The 22,321-nt window shown below is 42.9% G+C and overlaps 1 protein-coding gene across 3 annotated transcripts in view; it reads right to left on the reverse strand.

Moving 5' to 3' along the window:
• The window catches only part of Astn2 (astrotactin 2), an 886,217-nt gene that overhangs the window by 370,671 nt on the left and 493,225 nt on the right, over positions 1–22,321 (reverse strand). For all 3 annotated transcript variants that reach the window (XM_070012528.1, XM_070012521.1, XM_070012512.1), the window contains one exon: positions 2,515–2,665. In XM_070012528.1, the coding sequence (XP_069868629.1) occupies positions 2,515–2,665 (151 nt within the window). The remainder of the gene's footprint in view (positions 1–2,514; positions 2,666–22,321) is intronic.

The raw sequence follows: 22,321 nt of genomic DNA on the forward strand, positions 1-22,321 counted from the left end.
TTTGTAAAAGTCAATCACCTGTGTTGTAGAGATGTCATGAATTTGGTATAGTCTTTGGAAATTGTCTACCAATTAGCTCTAAGACTCAGATAAACCTTCCTTTACCTCATTGGACATTACTTTTTCCCATATGCAAACTAAAGACTAGGCTGTGATAATTGGAAGTAGATGGCTGCTGCTGTATCCCCATCAAACAACATCTTGCTCGGTTGATGGCCTCCAGAGTTCCTCAAGAGTCTATATCTTTCCCCATCTCAACGGCAGAGATTTCAAGGGCAGCTTCCTCTAGCTGAAGCTCCCAATATGATTCATTCAGAAGACTGCCGGTCCCACCACCATGGACCACAGGGATTGGTTAGTACAGTGGTGGTGGGAAGGGGAGGCAATCAAGTGGACCCAATAAGATCAACCTGACAATACAGTTGGAGAGACAGGAAAGGACTCACTGAGTAGAGAAGGTATAGCAGGCCAGAGAACAGCATGATCAGGAAAGCAGAGTTGGGAAATGGAGAGTTGTCCCAATGACATTGTTTGAGGCCCATGATCTAACTCTTTTGTGTTGTCTGCCACATGTAGTCCTAAGAATTGTCATTAGCCAGGTACTGGTAGCTCATGCCTCTAATCCTAGCTACACAGGAGGCTGAGATCTGAGGATTGTGGTTTGGAGCCAGCTTGGGCAAAAAAGCCTGTTGAGACTTTTATCTCCAATTAACTACCAAAGAAGCCAGAAGTAGAACTGTGGCTCAAGTGGTAGAATGCTAACCTTGATCACAATAGTTCAGGGATAGTGCCATAGCCCCTGAATTCAGGCCCCAGGACTGGCATACTGGCACGCACGCACACACACACATACACACACACACACACACACACACACACACACACACACGCACACACGCACACACACACACACACACACACACACACAGAATTTAATTAACAAACCATTTAAAGCAGAAGTCTGGTTGGCCTTTGAGTCTAAAATATAGCTTCAGAAGTAGAGCTGTGGCTTAAAGCAGTAAAGCACTAGCCTTAAGGGGAAAAGCTCAAGGACAGCACCCAGGCCCTGAGCTCAAGCCCCATGACCTGAAAAAAAAAAGTTTCATTGTATCATCTGATATTCTAGAAGTTCTTCTTATACTGGGTCCTTTTCCCCCCAGAGCTGCTATGTAGGTTAGGTATGTTGACTGTTGTTTTTATACATTCCATTTTCCTTGGGTCTCATTCAGAGAGCTCAGTGCAGAGCAGGGATCTCTGTCCCTTCTCAACTCCCTCTCTTCCTGTTTTCCTTTCTTTTTATTTACTGGGATGGGAAGTGACAGGGTGCTGAGCTGAATCAATAAAGTCTCTGGATTTCCTCCTCCATTTATCGGAAGAGACAAACTCTGTAGAGCCCCTCTGTGCTCTAATGTGTCATGGGTGATATAAGAAATGTGGGTAGCAGAACAGCAATGGTCTGGGAAGAGCACCACCACTGGCTAGCAGAGGAGGGGAAAGACGTCACGAAGGAGATGGGCCTGCAAATATGTCCTCTTGTGTGCTCCAGGGCTGATAGAGCAATTCACTCTGTCAGTGAGGGCTGTGAGGCAATAAACGGGGAGCATGTTCAAAGAACTACATTTAATCAGCTGCATTCGGCTCTCACGTAGAATGAAGCAAAGTGGTGAGAGATGCAGCTGGAGAGGTTGGAAAGGGGCCAAAAGAAGAAGGGTGCTGTATGCCAGACTCCCTTTAGCCTAGGGTGAAACATCTCCCTTGTAGATTTCCAAGACACTCCAGAATGCACACATAATTATCCCCCCCATTCTTTCTCTTTTTTATTTACTTCATAAATATTCAGGTTCCAGGGACTCAAACCCCTTTCAGAGGGGGAGTGGAGTATAGCCCTGGAACTTGCATTTTGAAACGCAGGTCATGCTTATAAAACAAAACAAATTCAACTATGGGGACACTCTTGTCTAGGAAATAGGGATTGCTAGTTATGCCATGTCCTTATTTCACAGTAGATACTGAAACTCCATGTCAACAAGATGATCTCCATCACCCCATCGCTCTGCCTTGGTCATCTGCGTTCTTTCTAAGGAAGACTCTTATAACCCTTAAGTCTCCACCGCAACTTTCTCTTCTGGACTCCCCAAAGCATTATTTACAGCTCATTGATTCTACCCAGCTTCCCCCATAATGTATTCACAGAGATAAAGCATGCATTCCTTTACTTTCAAAATGCTTATAAGCTTCCAGAAGCCAGGGCCTCTTAAGGACCTATTTATTATATGGCAGACACTCAAGTTATAATATCTCCTCTCATTCTTCCCACAATTCCAAGAGGTAGATTTGATTCTTCTGCTCCACAGATGAGAAACCTGAAGCAGCCTGGTGTGCCCAAGGGCGCAGAGGCTAAAGTTCTGGGTACTGTGAACCTTCTTGACTTGCGTTCCCTGGCAGGGAGACACTTCTAACAGGTGGCTGTGGCACCTGAGAGAACACCCTGTTTCTGGGCCAACAGGCACTTACCACACATCCCGAAGAGTCCACCTGGCGATCAGACACACACTTGAAGTTGCGAGTGCAGCCCCCATTGTTCCGAGAGCAGTCACGGACTGGCCCGAAGGAAGACAGCAGGTCATTGATGGTTTCAAAGTATGTGGACAGCATCGCTTCTTCCCTTGGAGAGAAAGGGGATGGTTAACGCACAGAGACAGCTGCATCACCGCATTACATATTTAACTTGGACTCATTTCCTGTGTGATTATGATTTGCTTGGCTTTGTTGGGTTTTGGTTTGTTTGTTTGCTGGTACCAAAGCTTGAACTTGGTGCCTTGAGCTCACTGTGCTGACTCAAGGATAGTACTCTACCACTTGAGCCACGCCTTCAGCCTAGTTTTTTGCTGGTTACCTTTTTTCAGATAGAATCTCAGACTTTTTCTGCTTGGGCTGGTTTCTACCTCAATCCTCTGATCCCGGCTTCCTGAGTAGCTAGGATTACAGGAATGAGCTATCAATGCCCAGCTTGATACCATCATTTGTTTTATTTGTAATCACAAGAATAACACAAACACATGGTTAAAAAGAGGGGAAAAAGTAGGTATACCATCACACAGTTCCTAAGACATGTGTGAAAAAGAGAAATAGACTTAGGACTTTATGAATCTTATTTCATTATTTGCCATAAACTCAGGAGGTTAGGTGTGAGATTTCCATCTTACTAATAGGTGAGTTATGTCTTAAAAACCTGAACTGCCTTACTAAAGACCACCTTCCTTAGAAAGTGTCCAAAACTAAGTTTATACCAAGTTTGGCCTCAAAAGAAAGACTCCATGAAGAGCTCAACTAGTATAGTCTTTTAGAAAGACAAAGTTGAAGTCCAACAAAATCAACACTAGGAACACATCCAATGGGGCCAAGGGGAGAGGGGAAGACAAGGGAAGGGGGAAGGGAGAAGAATGCAGTCAAGAATTCATTATATATAATGCCGGGTGCAGGTGGCTCACGTCTGTAATCCTAGCTATTCAGGAGGCTGAGATCTGAGGATCAAGGTTCAAAGCCAACCCGGGCAGGAAAGTCCATGAGACTCTTATCTCCAATTAAACTACTAGAAAACCGGAAGTAGTGCTGTGGCTCAAGTGGTAGAGCACTCGCCTTGAGCTGAAGAGCTGAGGTACAGCGCCCAGGCCCAGAGTTCAAGCCCCACAACCGACCAAAAAAAAAAAAAAAGAATTCATTATATATAAAGGTTTGAATGTAGCTCAGTGGCAAAACATTTGCCTAGCAAGTACAAAAAAATACCCCAAACCCCAGTCATTGTATAAACCACAAATTAGGATAAGGGAGGGTTGGATAAGGAGGGGTGAGAATGTTGATCAAGATGCATTGTATTCATAAACTGCTTTCTTAGATGGCAATTCCTTGGTACAACTACACAATGATAATGAAAAACAGTTTTTAAAGAGTCTTCCCATTATGTAACTAGTCAGATTGGCTTTTACAACTTCTAGAGGTCTCTATGGCAACTGTATGATTGTATAGATCCCTATACCAACGTTATTATGCCAACCTGGTATTCAACTCATAAAACTGAAGCTGTGGAAGATTGTAGGCTAATTCCAAACAGCACATTCTATAAACAGCAAGGTGAGAACCCAAACACAGTCTGGCACTAAGACACTAGGACATTGTTTTTCAGATTATTGCTTGTAAGCCACACTGTCAGGACTGTTAACAATGGTGGTTTGTCCAAAATAAGGATCCCAACACATGAATGGACTACATAACCTTTATCTATGAATCTGCTAAAATTCAATCTGATAGAATTCTATAAGATGAAGCCTATAACACAGAGGATACAGATGAAAATTTCTGATGCTATGTTTTGAAGGAAGACCCTCCCCTGCAAAAATGGGTACCCCACACTGGAATATGTATGACTCCCACAGTTGCAAGGAATGTTACACAGACAGCAATAAGAGACATCATCTTCTTCCATGATCCATGACTCAGAGCTGCAAAAAGGGGGATGCAAAGAGCAGGAACGGCCACACTACTGGTACTGTCTATGCACCTTTCTTCCTTCCTTCTCCCTTTTTTTTTTTCCCTCCTCAGGCTTTACCACAGCTTGGATCTTCTAATTCATTTCCTGTCTCCTATCTTACCTCTTTCTGTTCCGTGTTTTATTCGGACTGCCAGTGTACCCGGTGAATCTGAGCTCTAATTAGATACGTGTCTGATCAATAGTTCTCCAGTACTTACAAAGGAGTCTATAAATTAGTTTCCTTGGTTTTCGAGGGTCTTGGTAATCTGATCCCTGACTACCCATTCAGCTATATTTAGCCAGTCCTCATCTCCTTTATCCCCTACCCACATGCTGCTTCTTATTCCTTGAACATACAATCTTAGGTCAGCTTACCCTCAACAGGCTCTGAAATGTAGTTATATACAGAAGGCTCATTGTAGAGGCCCCTTAGGAAATACATCGGCACAAAGTGACACAGGCAGGATTCAGTGCAGGACTTACAGTGTAGATTTGAAGCCTCATCTGATTCTATAGAGAGCTCTGGAGCTGTAGCAGTCCTTTATGCACAACCAACTTAAAACACGGGACCTAAGGCTTTGCATTCTGTGTCTGCCAGTCAATGGCTAAGGGGACATTTCCTTGAACGAGGCAGGTTCATGAGGCCAAAGGTATTGCCTAGGGAAAGCAAAGCACAGGAAGCACATGGCCACAGCTGGGGAGATGGGTAAACCAGCACCAAGGAAGCCAGCTAGACCTCACTCTCTACAGGTTGTATGCTCCTTACCCAGCATGTTTCCAGACCAGAAGTATTTCACACCTGAGAATTTTCCTTGGATTTCAGAATATCTGCCTGGAATTTACTTGGTGAGAATCCCCAGCTGAAGACTCTGAGATTAAAAATGTTCTAAGATCTGAAACCTTTTGAGCATCATCATGTAAATGGTATCTTCACCTCTCCGAATCCTTCATCTTAATTGTATTTCCTCTTCTGTCTGTGAAGTTCGACTCTGAATTTCTTATGAAACTCGAAGATGCCTTGAAAGCTTCTCACATCACTCACTCACTCATTCATTCATTCATTCATTCATTCATTCATTCATTATTATCCTACGTGCTCATTATGTACTAGGGACACAGTAGTGCCTTTGGACAGGGTCATTATCTCTGTGGTGCTTATTTATTTGTTTCTGTTAGAATTAGTTCCTTCTTCCTTTTGGGCACATTGTTTAAATCGATTATCTTTTTGTCTACCTTAGTTCCATGGTTTCTCAAAAACACCATATGCTTTTTAGAGAAGGACTCAGTATTTATTCCTCCCTCTTTCCTCCCCAGCAGAGTCTGGAAGAACACATACTAAATAACACCAGAAGAGAAGACATAGGTGCTGCCTCCACCTACCAGCCTTTTGTTTTTGTTGTTGTTTTTCTGACATTACTGAGGCCTGAACCCAGGGCCTTTCGCTCTTGCTCAGCTTTTTTTGCTCATAGCTGGCACTCTACCACTAGAGCCATGCCTCCATTTTGACATTTTGCTGGCTAATTGGAGATAAAAACTGCATCTATGTGGGCTTTGAATCATGATCCTCAGATTTCTGTCTCTTCTGTAGCTGGGATTACAGATATGGACCATGGGCTCTGACTACAACCAGTCCTTTTTTTTTTTTTTTTTTAAACCAAGACACTAACCAAGATATAGTCCCACTTTGTCCCATTCTAGCTATGCATCCCATATCCTGCTTGTACAGGAGTATAGGATAGAGACAAAGGAGGACTGTCAGATTGCCCATTGTTCTTTAACTTTATACAGGGTAAGGTAACAGGGGAATGAGGAGAATGAATAGTTCCCAAAATGAAGCTCTTGGGAGACTTACCAAGTTTGAGTCAGAGGAAGACTTTCAGGTCCTGGAGAGACATGAAGGCTATTAAAATATTCACACACTTAGAGGAAACAGAAGTGGAAAGTGGGATCAGCATATAAAGACAGAGAAGAGAGGATCTGACAGAATGGGAGATGGATGTAAAGAGAAACTGCTAGGAAGAAAGACAAGAAGCAGAGGCTAGTCATCTCAGGGAAGATGAGTAAAGAGAGGTAAAGAGATGGGCAGACAGAAAAACAGACAGACATACACAGAGGAGGGTCTTAGAGATTAAAGGGCTGTCAAGTGGGAATAAAGAATAGAAATGAAAAGACAGAATAGAAGGAAGAGGGAAAACAGTGGTTATGAAACAGGTTAAAGTGGAGAAAATATCACGTGCAAGAGAGAGAGTGACAGAGAGAGTATTTTGCTGGGGTTTGAACTTGGGGTTTCGCCTTTGTTTCACACTTATTAGGCTCATACTCTACCCCTTGACAACAGTCCTTTTGGACTCAGACAAACACCCTTAAGGTTTAAAACCTTGATGTCAGCATCGGAGGTGGTGGGATTTGTGCTTGAACATGCCCAACTACAAGAGCCATGTTCCCCCCCTCCTACCCCTCCCTCCGCTTATTATTCTCCTCTAAACTTCTTTCTCATCTTATTCTCCTCTAAACTATCTTCTCATCTACAAAATGGAACCCATTATCTATCCTGCTCCCAACTATGATTATTGTGAGGTTACAAGAATATGACACATAAAAACGTGTTTTCTAAACTCCCAGACCCAAGGCAAATTTATTCATTATTCATTCATCAATAAATATTTGAGCACCTGCTGCACCCTGGGTAATGAGCTGATGACTATTCTTTTTTGCTTTGGCCTTGCTGTACCTACATTTCAAGATCTAAGTACAAACATTGTCTAAAATGTCTCTGAGCGCTGTTCTTAGCTATCCCAAACCTACTCCTCTGCCCTCTCCACCACCAACACCAGTTTCTAACCTGAGTTAGCCAGCCCCCACCAGCCAGCTAGAAGAAACTGCCAGCCCCTTGTTATCTGACTGGGTCCAAGAATATCACCTGAGTTGCATTTGGCTGTGTCAGCTCAAGCCCCATGCAGTGTGAGTATCAGGCCGGACAGTCGGGGACAGATGCTGACATGGCTGGCTCTGAATCAGCACCAGGAAAGGTCTGTGGCACTCAAAGAGGTGTGAATGGGTGACTCAGAGCCCAGAAGTGACAAGCTCCCCCTGAACACACACTAATCACTGTCTGGGAACACTCCACATGTGGTTTTCTGAGCTCTTGGAAAGAAGAAGATGGACTGCACTTGATAAAGAGTCAGGCCTTCCTCTCGCCCATCTTTCTCAGCACCCAGCAGCAGGAAACATGGTGTGGAACAGTGGATGAAAGGGCAGCTTTGTCTGAAATGTGTGTGGCAGACTCTCGGCTGCACTCACCGTGAGATTTTTCTGAGCCAGCCTCATAAACTCCGAGCCTCTATATTTTCATCTGAATGAATGGGGATATTACTCCCTGGCTAATGGCGTTAGCATCAGACATAAATTAGGTAATATATGTTAAATGCTTGGCACACAACAGTGCCATCAGCTGGTAGTAATTACTAGATGCCAAAGGCATGCCTGGAGAATGTAAGGAGCTCAGTAGAGGACAGGAGGAAGAGGTCTGGGACCCCATACAGTTTATTTGCTCATTGAAAATGTTTCATGGATGTTTAATTTGTTCTGGGCACCTGGACTGGAACTCAGACGTCCTGAAGCATGTTTTGGGAGGCCAGGAAAAAACCCAGCAATAGAAATTTGACCACAGGGCCTTCAAAGACCTCGAAAGTGTGGGTCACAGAGGGCTTTATGGAGGAGGCAATACTGAACCTGAGACATAATGGATGTGTACGAGTCCATGGGAGAAGGGAATTGCAGGCAGAGGGAACATGCTGTTAAGACCTGGAGGGAGGGAGAGGAAGGCGTCACCTGATTGGATACATTTCAAGAACATGCAGTGAGAGGAGGCCAGTGTAACACTGGGTGGAGGCAGGAGGCACTGCCAGGAGCCAAGTGAGAAATGGTTCTATGTAGCAGGTACTGGGGATTCTGAATTTCACCCTGGGAGCTATGGGCTACCATCAAAGGGTTATAACAGCAGATTTAGCTTTTATTCAGACTAAATAGTATAGATAAGCCAGGCACCCATGACTCAGGTCTGGCCTAGCTACTCAGGAGGCTGAGGGCTGAGGATCACGGTTCAAAGCCAGCCCGGGAAGAAACATCCGTGAGACCTTTCTCTCCAATATAACCACCAGAAAACCGGAAGTGGCACTGTGGCTCAAGTGGTAGAGCGCTAGCCTTGAGCTGAAGAGCTGAGGGACAGTGCCCAGGCCCAGAGTTCAAGCCCCAAGACTGACAAAAAAAAACAAAACATAGTACAGATAATTGTAATTGTATACATACATACATACATATATAATAAACCTGGCAATATCAAGAGCAATGACAAGAACTACAATAAAAGAAAATATTTATTGTGTAATCATAATATGTCAGTTAACAACACACGCAACCTCCCCGAATATAATAGTGTAAGTGATATTATCATCCCATTTTATAGGAGATGAATGCAAGACATCGCTTTGAGGACTGGGCTGTTTCAGATCAGGAAGGAACACATAGGTAAAGCTGTAGTAACATGTAGCCTGTCACAAGGCCACTGCTCTGTAAGGATTTTTAAAGAAAAGGCTTCTGAGGTAGGGCTGGAGTAAGGGACTTCCTGGCAACAGCCTCAGGAGACAGACATGGGCTTTTCCAAGGCCAGAGCTGTTAAGGTATGGGAATGCGAACTTCACATGGTTGCTGCTGGGCTATGCAGAAAGCAGTCTGTCTGTAATGGCTGTGAAGGGTGTCCTGCTTCCTGGAGAAAGGGTTGATATCTACTGAACACTTGGCATGAACACCTGGACTTCATGTGGGTCATCTCATTTAATTATGGCCATAGCTCTAGGGGATGGTGTTGTCATCCCATTGTTTTTCCTTTCAGCTTAAAAAATGATGATGCATGGCTGAGTGCGGAGGCACAGACCTGTAATTCCAGCACTTGGGAGGTAGGGGCTGAAGGATTGTGAGTTCGAGGCCAACCTGGGCCCCCTTGTGAAACTATGGGCAGCTTGATCTACATTTTGATGTGGCATCAATTACATTCCTCTCCCTCCCCCACCCCTGTCCCCCCCTCAAAAAAAAGCAAGAAGTGGAAATGTAGTTTGATTACAATGCACTTACATAACATGCATGAGGTCCTAGGTTCGATACTTCCCTCTCACACTATAGAAAGAATGAGTGCTTACATGTAGAACTTGGTTCTTATATAGAGAGGCAAGGGGACTGGTAGTGAATGGTGACAGAAATTAGGCTGGAAGTATCCTGGGAAGTTCTTAACTTCAGTTGTCTTGGTGTCTTTTCTCTTTAAGATTCCTTCCCATCCATAGATTCCACGACTGGTGTTCCAGCTGACACTAAAATATGCTCCTTCCCCTAGTAATTACGGTTCATACTAATTCAGATGGAGAATGTGGAAGGCTGTGTCTTAGAGCTTCCTTAGAGTGTCTGGTATCATTGAGTAGCTTGTAAATTCCTGCAGGCTGAGAGTCCCCTCCCTCATATCCCTAGAGCACCGGGCAGGCCATAACCACTTCCTGAATAAGAACAGCACTGGAGAAGGAAGAGGAGAAGGAGGAGGAAGAGGAAAAGGAGAAGGAGGAAGAGAAGGAGAAGAAGAAGAAGGAGGGGATATGTAAGGCCTATCAGCTGTGTGGTCTTGGGAACAAAAGGAAAATGACTGCTATGTCCATTGGCCATCTGTGGAAGAGAAACTAAAATGTTCCCATTTACAGGGTCATGCTATGAAAACCTTCGGCATTACCAGGCTCTAATGGGGGACTCTGCATAAAGGACTGCTGTGTTTGGAAATGCACTGGTTCCTGTAGCAGCTATTTACCCAGCATTCACCCTCTGTGAGGGAAGTTGACAGAGTAGCTGGATGTGTGTCTGTACTCAAGACTGTGTTTGTATGCATACACCTGTGTCTCTGTGACATTCACCATGCCAATGCCGTCATCTGTACCTAAGTCTATAATAACAAACTGTGATCAGTGCTGAGACATTCTGTGTACTGTGACAGTGGATGGCAGTGCAATCAATCGAATCTAAGGAGTGGGGTGCAGACAAATTTCCCCAGAGACTGTCAGGCACCTTGCCAAACCAGACTGTGTCCTGGTGCCACCAAGGTCTTCCCAAGAGTATTGAGATGAAACTCATCCTGTCTCCATCCTCCACAGAGACTGTGGGGACCCCCCCTGGTCTCTGGGGAGGGGGAGTTCCTCCATCATCTTCCTCTTTTTCTTGTTCTGAGTATTCAGTAATAGAAGTCTCCTCCTCAGGCATAGCCTTCTGTCCCTCCCTTACAAATCCCATCATTATATTTAAAAAGGAACCAAAATTTTAAAAAAATGGTTCAAGGACACATGCTAAGGCTTGAGGATTATTTATTCATGAAATACCCACACGAAGCCACAGAGAGCTCCTCACAGCTCTCACCTCAGAGAGAAACTCATTAAGATGGGCGATCAGGGTGGGAAGCCGATTCTCGGCTCAGGAAAGCAACACTTCCTCCTCCCCCTTCCCCTACCCCTAGTTAGGACTGTATCCTGCTGCATAAGAGACTGAGAGACTTCGGTGGTCTGGGATGGCTGATGAGCCAGGAGAGCCCATTGTTAAGAGAGTAGATGAGGCTGTTTCCCCTGGCAGTGGAGCACCACCAGCCTAGATGTACAGGTGTAGAATCTGGGCTCTGCTGTGTGTGTCTCTGGGTGACCCGGTGCCTTCTCTGGGCTGCGTCTTCCTTTTTGGTACAATGATAGGGGTGACTTCTAAGGGTTCTCCCAGCTCAAATCTCCAATAACATGTGATCCCCGCCCCCTCCCCGCAGAAGGCTAATAGCAGCTTGTAATTGTCAATGGGCAACTTCAAAGATCAACGGGAGATATAAGAAGAGATGGAAGGCAGAAAGAATTATTTCATTCCTATCATTTCACACCTGAGAAGAATCAAGGGGCTCACGTAATCAGCAGGGAAATCAGAAATCCACATAAGCCTGTTACTACCAGGAAGTCCAGGGCTTAAAACCAAGCCTTCCCATTTATTAGCTCAGAGAAGTTGAGCAATTCATTCAGCCTGTGAACCTCGGATTCTCCCTAGAACAATTACAAATAATAGTAACTAATTCTTAGGCTACCAGGAAGATCCAGAGGTAATAAAAAAACCCATAAAGACTGATCCTCTGTTGTATACTCTCTACCACCTGTGCCTTCAACTTTGCCTGGGCCAGGTGTGGTGGCTTGTAATCTCAGTACTTGGGAGGCTAAAGCAAGGCAAGAGAGAGTTCAGGGTCAGCTTGGGCTAACTAGGCAGACCCTACCTCAAGAAAACACAGAAAGCAAATCAGTGCTTGGCAACATTCCCCAGCTTCTTTATTTTTATTTTTTATTTTGGTCAGTCATGGGGCTTGAACTCAGGGCCAGGGCACTGTCCCTGAGTTTTTCTTTGCTCAAGGCTAGCACCCTACCACTGTAAGCCACAGTTCCACTTCTGGTTTTCTGGTAGCTAATTGGAGATAAGACTCTCACAGACTTTCTTACCAGGGCTGGCTTTGAACTGTGATCCTCAGATCCCAGCCTCCTGAGTAGGTTGGACTATAGATATGAGCCACCAGAACTCAGGACCAGATTCTTATTAAAGGAATGAATGAAGAGATGAATATATGAAACAAAAACTATTTGAAAAGCACTGAGCCTAAAACAAAGCCCAGTCCACTGACTTTCATTATTGGAGTGATTGTTAGCAACAATAATGGGCTCTTCATCAATCCTGAAGAAAATTCTCATCCTCAGGGAATTCTCTTGGTTTTTGCATTGGTGCATCCAATGAACATCCAGGGCCCACATCTTAGGATCTTGTTTCATATGCACAAAATCAAATTCATAAGTATTCCAAAAGAAATCATCCATCGAAATCTTTTTTCAAACTCCTTGTAATACAATAATATATATGCTTCTTTAGTGACACATTAAATAAAGAGATCTAGTTGCAGATGTAATAATCACCATAAATTCAAAGTCAGGATGAGCATAAACTATATTTGAAGACAAGAACAAAAAATGAAATATAATATCAAACCATATGTAGTTTTCTTTGGTGCCAAAATCACTGGTGCTGTAAACGTACCCATGTTTGTTGTCTGTTTGTAAGAAAAGGAATTGCCGAATGTTCAATCCAAAGCTGGAGAAAGTACAGGTGGATTAATTTCATGGCCCTACTCCGGCTGCAACAGGACTCCAAGCTCCTGCCTAGGCTGACACTTGGCTAGAAAAAGCTTTTCCTTGAGCCTGTGTCACTTTATGAATAGAATAAGAAGCTTGAGTCTAGATAGAGACAGGAAATTAAAACTCATCTCTGATCACACCACTATAATTGCATCCTGGAGGGGTGTGCACACATAGTATGATGAAAGAACAGATTTTTTTTTTTGCCTTTGGAAAACAAAGACATTTAAAGCCCTCAGGGAGTAAATGACCTCCTGTCTGATCTCCAGTTTTCTCATCTGTAATCAAAGCCTTGAAAGTGCTGGGGAACTGTGTAAAAGAAGACAACACAACCACAACAATGTAAGCATGTATGTTAGTACCAGCCCCTCTCCCCTTCTGTTCCTTCCAGGGGAGATAAAAATAACAACAACAACAACAAAAAAAGTTCCTTCAGTCTCCTACCCTGAGAAGGGCTGAGGTACCATGGTGGAGATGCATTTTTAAAGTTCTTCAGCATCTGCAGCAAGTTAGGCCTCTCTAGATGTTCAACACTCAGATACTCCTTCCCTGAGAAAGCCAGGAGGCTGAGATCCAAAGATGGCCATTTGAGTCAGCCTGGGCAGGAAAGTCCATGACACTATTATCTCCAATTAAACACCAAAATATAAAATAAAATAAAAAAAATCTGGATGTAGAGCTGTGGCTCAAGTGGTAGCATTCTAGCCTTGAGCACAATAGCTCAGGCCCTGAGTTCAAGTCCCGGTACTGGCTCAGAAAATAAAAAGAAGGAAAAAGAAAATGAGAACTGGTGACACAAAGCCAAGATCCCTTTTTGGTCTGGCTGGGGAAGGCTTCCTGGAAGAGGAAGTGCTACACTGGGAAATAAGGAAGAAGAAGACAGGATGGAAAAGGAAGGAGGGACTGGAGTTAGAGGACAGTAGGAACAAGGCACAGGATGAGAAGCCAAAGGAGGAGGAAGGCTGCAGAAATAGGCATTGAATCCACTATGGCTTCACAGGTAAGAGGCAGAAATTCTGCAAAAATCCAGGAAGAGAGATGACTGAAACCTTGTAGAAGACAATGGAGAGGGCCCTGGTACCCTGTGTAATTCCTTAGTGCCTTATGGCCAAACTAGCCACCAATAGGAATGACAAAAAGCCCTGGATAAAGAGTCCAGAGACACAGATTCCAAACTGATGGAATCTTAATGGGAAATGCTTTAGATTTCATCGGTTCTTCCTGCAGGAGAAGGGGGCCTTGTCACTTAGCTAGCCTGCTTCTGGTAGATCTCAGAAAAATGTGCTCTAATTCTTTTTGTGTGTATTTGTTTTTTGGTTGGTTGTGAGGCTTGAACTCAGGGCCTGGGTGCTGTCTCTGAGCTTTTGTATTCAAGGCTTGCAATCTACCATTTTGAGCCACAGCACCACTTCCAGTTTTCTGGTGCTTAACTGGAGATGAGAGGCTCATGGGGACTTTCCTGCCCAGGCTGGCTTCGAACCACGATCCTCAGATCTCAGTGTTCTGAGTAACTAGGATCACAGTTGTAAGCCACTAGCTCCCAACTGTGTTCTACTTCTTTACACTGCTAGAATATATTACTTCCTCGGAGACACAAACTAGTTAGTGTATTTGGGGGAGAGGGAGGGAGGTTGTGCTCAGAAAAAGAAAAAAAAAACCCAAAACACTGGAGCCATAGAAATAAACTATTGGCAGACCTAATTGGTGAATAAACTGCCAAGCTGGAATGAGCAAGTACAAGATTCTTCCCTAATGATCCCTCACATGTGTTCAGGGCTACATAATTTTCCATAGATATACAGACACACACATTACTTTTTGGGGGAGGGGAGGAGCTTTTACAAGTTGTTCCTCCTTTGCTTGGTTCACTCATCAGATGAAGAACTGAGTCCTGAGAGGGAGAATCACTGGTTAAAATCAGACCTTGGGATTTGTTGTACAGGGTCCACAGCCTGTAGTGACTGGTAGTGACGGTGGTGGCAGAACTGATGGTGCTGATGAGGCTGGTGGTGATGATGATGACAGTGATGGTGATGATGGTTATGGTGATGATGAAGGTGTTTATGGTAGTGGTGATAATGATGGTAGGGGGGGTGATAGTGATAGTGGTGGCATGAGGCTGAGCTTGGAGAAAAGAGGCCTTAAAAAATGTGCCCGGAAATCTTCGATAAGGGAGCTAAAAAAAAATAGAATGGAAGAAAGAGAGCCTCTTCAGTAAATGGTGCTGGCAAAATTGGTTAACTACTTGTAGAAAACTAAAGCTAGATTCTTATATATCATCCTGCACCAGAATCAACTCCAAATGGATCAAAGACCTCGGAGTCAAAGCAGACACTCGGAAAACATTACAGGATGGAATAGGAGAAACCCTAGGTCTCCTTGGCGCAGGCTGAAATTTTCTGAATAGAGACCCAGAAACACAACAAATCAAAGAAAGGTTGGACAAATGGGATTGCATGAAATTGCAGAGCTTCTGCATGGCAAAGGACATAGCTAGCAAAGTCCACGGATTGGGAGAAGATCTTCACTAGCCATACAATGGACAAGGGTCTCATATCTAAAATATACCTGGAACTCAAAAAATTAAATCCCCCTACAACAAATCCTCCAAGAAACAACTGCCCAATAAATAAGTGGACTAAAGACTTAAAGAGAAACTTCTCTGAAGAGGAAAGAAGGATGGCCAATAGACACATGAAGAAATGCTCAATCTCCCTAGCCATAAAAGAACTGCAAATCAAAACAACATTGAGATACTACCTCACTCCAGTTAGAATGGCTATCATCAAGAACTCTAATAACAGCAGATGCTGGAGGGGATGTGGACAGAAGGGAACCCTACTGCACTGTTGGTAGGAGTGTAAACTTGTTCAACCACCTTGGAAAATAGTATGGAGGTTCCTCAAAAGACTTCACATAGAACTCCCCTATGACCCAGCAATCCCACTTTTGGGCATTTACCCAAATGTTTACAAACAAGACCACACTAAAGCTACCAGCACAACAATGTTTATTGCAGCATTATTTACCATAGCTAAGATATGGAACCAACCCAGATGCCCCTCAGTAGATGAATGGATCAAGAAAATGAGGTATATATACACAATGGAATTCTATGCCTCCATCAGAAAGAATGACATTGCCCCATTTGTTAGGAAATGAAAAAACTTGGAAAAAGTTATATTAAGTGAAGTAAGCCAGGCCCAAAGAAACATAGGTCCCATGGTTTCCCTTATTTGCAATATCTAGTATATGCATGAGTCAAGCGGAAAAGGTCAGATAATGTAGATAATGTGATGTCAGGAAAATGAACCCTTAGATATGTATTTTAATGTTTTTTTTCTTTCATGCATGTGTTTCTAACGCATTTATAAGATTATCCCTTTGTTGCTTTGTATGTCCCTCCCCCACAGTATAACCCCTGCTTTCACTATATTTGATGTCAGTATAACTTGAGGAGGAGATGGGGAAGAACCAGTTGTTTAAGGATACAGGTGGACCTGTTGCAACAATGAGAAGTACAAGTTGTCATGTCCAAAACGAGCTTTATAACGTCGGTGCGGGGGGGGGGGAGAATGGGGGGGAAGGAGAAGGATTGGGATTGGGGGGAGGGGGGAGGCTGGGAAGGGACGTGAAGGGTAAACAAAAGGAGGAGGCTGCAATGCTTGGTAAGAAATGTACGCATTATCCTGCCCATGTAATTGTAACCCCTTTGTACAGTACGTTCACAAAAAAAAAAAAAAAAAAAAAAGAACTCTAATAACAACAGAAGCTGAAGGGGATGTGGACAGAGGGAACCTTACTGCATTGTTGGTGGGAGTGTAAACTTGTTCAACCACTTTGGAAAGCATGGAGGTTCTTCAAAAGACTCCACATAGAGCTCCCAGCAATCCCACTTTTGGGCATTTACCCAAATGATCACAAACAAGACCATACTAAAGCTACCAGCACAACTATGCTTATTGTAGCATTATTTACCATAGCTAAGATATGGAAGCAACCCAGATGCCCCCAGTAGATGAATGGATCAAGAAAATGTGGTATATATACACAATGGAATTTTATGCTTCCATCAAAAAGAATGACATTTCCCCATTTGTTAGGAAATGGAAAGACTTGGAAAAAGTTATATTAAGTGAAGTAAGCCAGGCCCAAAGAAACATAGGTCCCATGGTTTCTCTTATTTGCAATAACTAGTATATGTCTGAGACAAGCAGAAACGGTCAGATAAGTTGATATTAAGTGAAATGAACCCCAACATAAGGATTCAAATGGTTTTTCTTTCTTGTGATTGTTTCTGACATATTTATAAGATGATTTTTTGTTGCTTGGTAAGTCCATCCCCCACGGTATAACCCCTGCTTTCACTGTATTTGATGCGGGTATAATCTGTGGAGGGGAGGGAAAAAACAATTGTTTAGATAGGGATACAGGTGGACCCTTTGCAACAATGAGACGTACAAGTCGTTATGTTGAAAAACCAACTTTACAACTTTGGCCGGGTGTGGGGGGTGAGGGGGTGGAGGGGAGATGGGAAGGGATGGGAAGGGATGGGTAGGGGAAACAAAGGAAGAGGCAAGGCTTGATAAGAAATGTACTCATTACCTTGCTCATGTAATTGTAACCTGTACAATATTTTCACAATAAAAAAAATATGTGCCTGGAAGATATAGTGAGTGCATTGCAGGAGAGCCTCCCTACACAGTCTGGAAGATACTTATAGTAAGTCCAGAAAGAGAAAAAGACAAGCGGACTGGGAATGTAACCCCATTTCATGAATGTGCCAAGAAGGAAAGAAGGAAATATGGAAAGAAGAGGCATGGCTTGAGGCATGGGAAAACTGGAAAGGATCTGCGTGAGAGGAATCTTGAGTCGCAACTCAAGAGAGACACTTGGTGGCTCTGACCACCGCTTCTTTATTTGTCAAACAGGAATCACAGCACCCATCTACAGGACTGATAGGAAAGCAAAAACGAGATAAGCCACTTAAAGAGCCACATGCATGACCAGGCACAGAGTATTATCTAACCAGTATAAATTCTCTGTTACTGCACTGCTCAGCCTGAGCCTGGGTGGCTGCTGCCTTCACATGGTGCTGACATATTAGAATAAAGCTCAATTTCCCAAGAGGTTCTGCTTATATAGAACACAGGGCATCTGTGCCTGACTGAAAGAAGAATTCTATGAAATATCAGTCACAGGCAGGGAATCATTGAACCCAATTTATCAGCTACTTGCAAAATTAAAAAAAATAATAGATAGTGAGTTTTTGTGGGAATTAAACACTAATTTATTAATTCATTTGCTGAATAAGTACCAATGGTATGTTGGAGTAACAGGGTTATCTGTAGGACAATTTAATAAACTTTTATGTGGTGAAAAATCACCAAGTAATTACCCACTGATCACCAATTATTACAAGACTGTTAGGTATTTAATGCCTTAATTTATTTAGAAACAATGAAATAATTATCCAATTATCCATTCATCTACCTACTCATCCATTCGTCATTCCAAATACTGTGTAGTAAGTATCTACCTACTTTGCCATATGCTATGAGCTGTCAGTAATTCACATACCAATAAGTCATGGCCTTTGGGTCCCACAAAACAGGAAAGACATGGGAAAAGGGTTATGAGGAAGTTGAACAGGAACTCAGAAATGCAAGAGGATTTGGGGAGCGAGGTTGATGTATGGATTAAGAAAGGCTTCTTTAAAACTTGAATTGTGTGCATAAATATGCTTATTCAGAACTAAATTATGTTATCAGTTTTAAATGGCACTGAGAAAGGAACAGAATAGAAAAGTGGAGACAGGAAAGAAGAAAGCAGAGGGACAGGGGATCATGGACTGAAAGCATTCATTGTATTTTAGCTATGTTCTTAGTAGAAAGTCAAAGATAAACAAGACTAGATTACAAAGAAAGTGGGGCTGAAGAAGTGAGTACTTTCAATTCGACTGTGCTCCAAGAAATTGCTTATGTCTTAATTTCCATTTATTTGACAAGAAAGTATTGGATTTCCTCAATCAAGTAGGCAAACATTTTTGTCGAATGATATTCTCAGTGCAGTTGGGGGTGGTATAGTGAAATGTTGTTTTCCTCTTCTATTTGTGGCATTATAGCTTGCCAAAATTTATGGAAAGTAATCTTGCAAAATGTATCAGGACTCCTAAAGTATTCTTACATTTTGACTGAGTGATTACGGAAATAAATTCTAGAGGAAAAATGAGCAATGCAGGTGAAGATGCATACACAAAGATGTTTGCTGCAGCATTGTTTATCATGAGGCTAAAAATGGAATGGCCTAAATATCCAACAGAGAATAAGTGACCATAGTTATTAGGTCATTCATGCATGTAATAGGATGCTATGCGAAATGCTAAAGTCATTATTTTATTTATAGGCAATTGTATGGAAATATTTATGTTATACTATTTTGAAACGCAAGGGAAAATCAAATGGACATGAATTCACATGTGAACATAATGGAGAGTTTAAGGAGGAGACGATATTTAATGGTTTGATGTGTGGTGACAGGCCTAAGGCCACACAATTGACTTCATACAATATTTATTTCCCCTCCTGATACCAACATCCTGTTTAGCGTTGTAGGAATTCATAGCTTCTTCCTATGCATATAAGCACACAAGATACTGTTGCACAGATTTATCACTTAAGATACCTTGAAGTCCTCTAGCTTACAGATGAGCAGGTGAACTGACATCCAGTCCAATCCAGTGATTAATTTGAACATACGTCCTCAACTTTGGTGAGTAACACAGGGTTGAGGATTAAAAAAAAATCAATCATTCTCAAACTATCTGTGCCTTTCTACCCCTTGGAAGCTAGCTATTCAAGGTAAGGCTACTTTGCTTTGCTGATGGTTGTCATGGGTCAGCTGCTCATGCCAAACTGTAGTATAAATAAGACTGTCTACAAGCAACCAGAAAATGCTTCTGGTCACAGCTTCTGGATTTGATGTATGGCATCCTGACTTTCATCAGCGGAAGAGATCCTAGAAAAGTGTGTTGAGAGAAGATGCTTAGGTTCAAGTGGTCAGAAGAGGAAGGATGCTTGAATTATATAATTTAAGGGCAGTCAGCAGAGGGCTGAAGGAATCTTCCTACTGGCTCTGTCTCCTTCCCAGAGAATATGAAGAAATAAAGAGGGAAAGAAGAAATTCAAGAAAAAACATACAAAGTGTAAATAGTGGTCAATGTTTATTAAGTCACTAGAAGAATTTGGTCTTACTGCCAGATAGATGGGCTCCATCAGGTAATCCTTGTCTCTTGCAAATCTAAGACTTCAGGGGCCGGGAAGGTGGCTCAGTGGTAGAGCTCTTGCCTTGCATGCTTGAGGCCCTGTGTTTGATTCTTCAGCACCACATAAACAAAAAGAAAAAAAGCTGGAAGTGGCACTGTGGCTCAAGTGGTAGAGGGCTCACCTTGAGCTGAAGAGCTGAGCAACAGTGCCCAGGCCCCACAACCGGACCCGCCCCCCAAAAATCTAAGACTTCAGCACAGGACATTTTCCCCCTATCTTGACATGTTCTTTCTTGCTCTGTGTGTGTGTGTGTGTGTGTGTGTGTGTGTGTGTGTGTGTGTGTGTGTGTGTGTGTGTGTGTGTGTGTGTGTGTGTGTGTGTGTGTGTGTATGTGTGTGTGTCCATGTCAAATTCCTTCCTATAAGGGTGCCCAGCCATGCTTTGCTCCTCTTCTGATGGTCAATATGCAATCTGTCACATTTCTTGGCTTGTAGAAGCATTGGTATGATGATCTCTGCCTTCACATTTATTTACTGCTCTGCTTGTGTGTATCAGTCTTGGAATCTCCCCTTTGAATAAGAAAACCAATCATTACTGGATTAGAACCAATCCCAAGGACTCTCCCTCCTTTTACTATAACTACACCTTTTTCAAATCCAGTCACATACTGTGGGGGTTGGGACTCCTAAATACAAATTTTGGAGGGGCACCATTCAGCCCATATAGTGTGTCTTTCTTCTGAGCTTCAAGTTCCTATTTTGAACTGGGGTTGTTGCTTCTCAGTTGTAGAAAGGTATGTCTACTCATCAATCAATTATAAATCATCAATCATCTCTCCACTGTTTGCGTACTGCTATCATTGAGGCATAACTATCAGGTCTAGGCCTGTACAGGAAAATCACTTTTTTGTTCTTTTTATAGAAGGGTAGGCAAGTAAACTGAGGCTGCCTCACTTCTGGATTTTTTCCCTGTCTCTAGGTCCTCAGAGTCTGTGATGACATATTCCTTCGGATAACAAAAATGGCCAATGTTGGCTACAGAGCCACTGTTAGAGAGATGTATAGAATAAGGACAGATGCAATCATCTGCCCCAAGGTTGCTCTGCTGGTCTTGTTCTAGACCACTATTTGCCTGCTAGGAGGTTAGAATAGAAGGAATATGTGGGAGGAAGCAGCAGGAAATGCAAGGGTATGAAGTATTTCAAAGACACACTGTGCATAGCAGCATGGAAAGCCCAGCCCTCCAGCAACTCTTATTTTATTTTTCTGGTAAAAGAAGAATTAGGAATTTCACAAATAGAAAAGACAGTTAAGTGAATGTCTACCACATGACAGGCATTGTTCTAGGTAGAGTGAAGAAGGCTGGATGTAGAGCAGAGTCATTTTCCCTCAACATGCTTAAGCTTTAGTGGGGTGGGGTGAAGCATCTAAAAGAAAAAGGGTTAAAGAGTGAGGCAACCCAGGTATTAAGAGCTGTGGTGATAAGTGGGAGTTGAGGAGAGCTCAGGTGGGCTGTGCTGGTTTATAGTTTGTCCTAGACTGAGACTGGAACTCGGTATCTGCTGCTTTCAAATATTGGCTGGTCCTCTACCACCTGAGACACACCCCCAATCCCTGGAAAGGCTTCCTGCATGAGATCATGAAGGTGTGGGGTCCTGGGATTAAGAAGGTAGAGCAATTAGCAGAGCATTTGGCATGAAGCAAGTGCTCAGTAAATTGCTGCTGTTGATGCTGTTATTGTTAATTACATTCTAAATTCCTTGCCTGACTATGAGGACATTATGCCTAATTCATAAGGTTGTTGAATAGATTAAATTTGGAAAAGCATATAAATAAACTTGCATGACAATTTCAATGATCGTTGAGTGCCAAGTAGGCACTCTGTTTTGGATGGCAGATGAGGACCCCCTGAAGAGTTGGCTTTTGAGAGAGACAGGAAGGAAATACTAAAAACAACCAGGCTGGTAAAAAAAAAAAAAAAAAAAAAAAAAGCACGATACAGGTAGAGGAACCAGCAGGTGCAAAGGCCCAGAGTGAGAATTGGGGCTGGTCATGAGAAGCATGGGCCAGATCACAAAGTTCTTGGAGGTGAAGATAAGGACTCTGGGTTTTATTAACAGGTATAAAGCAAACGCATTGGAGGGTTTTGAGCAAGGATTGAAATGATACTATTTGACCACCATGCGGAAATAACTAATACATGTCCACTCAGTTTGGGGAGAACTGGTAGCAATAATATTTATCTTCAGTACAGCACAAGATCAGCAGGAACACAAAAAATGTCTAACTTTCATTCTAAAG

The sequence above is a fragment of the Dipodomys merriami genome, unplaced genomic scaffold (assembly GCF_024711535.1).
Source record: "Dipodomys merriami isolate MVZ:Mamm:240054 unplaced genomic scaffold, mDipMer1.0.p SCAF_11, whole genome shotgun sequence".
Lineage (NCBI taxonomy): Eukaryota > Metazoa > Chordata > Mammalia > Rodentia > Heteromyidae > Dipodomys > Dipodomys merriami.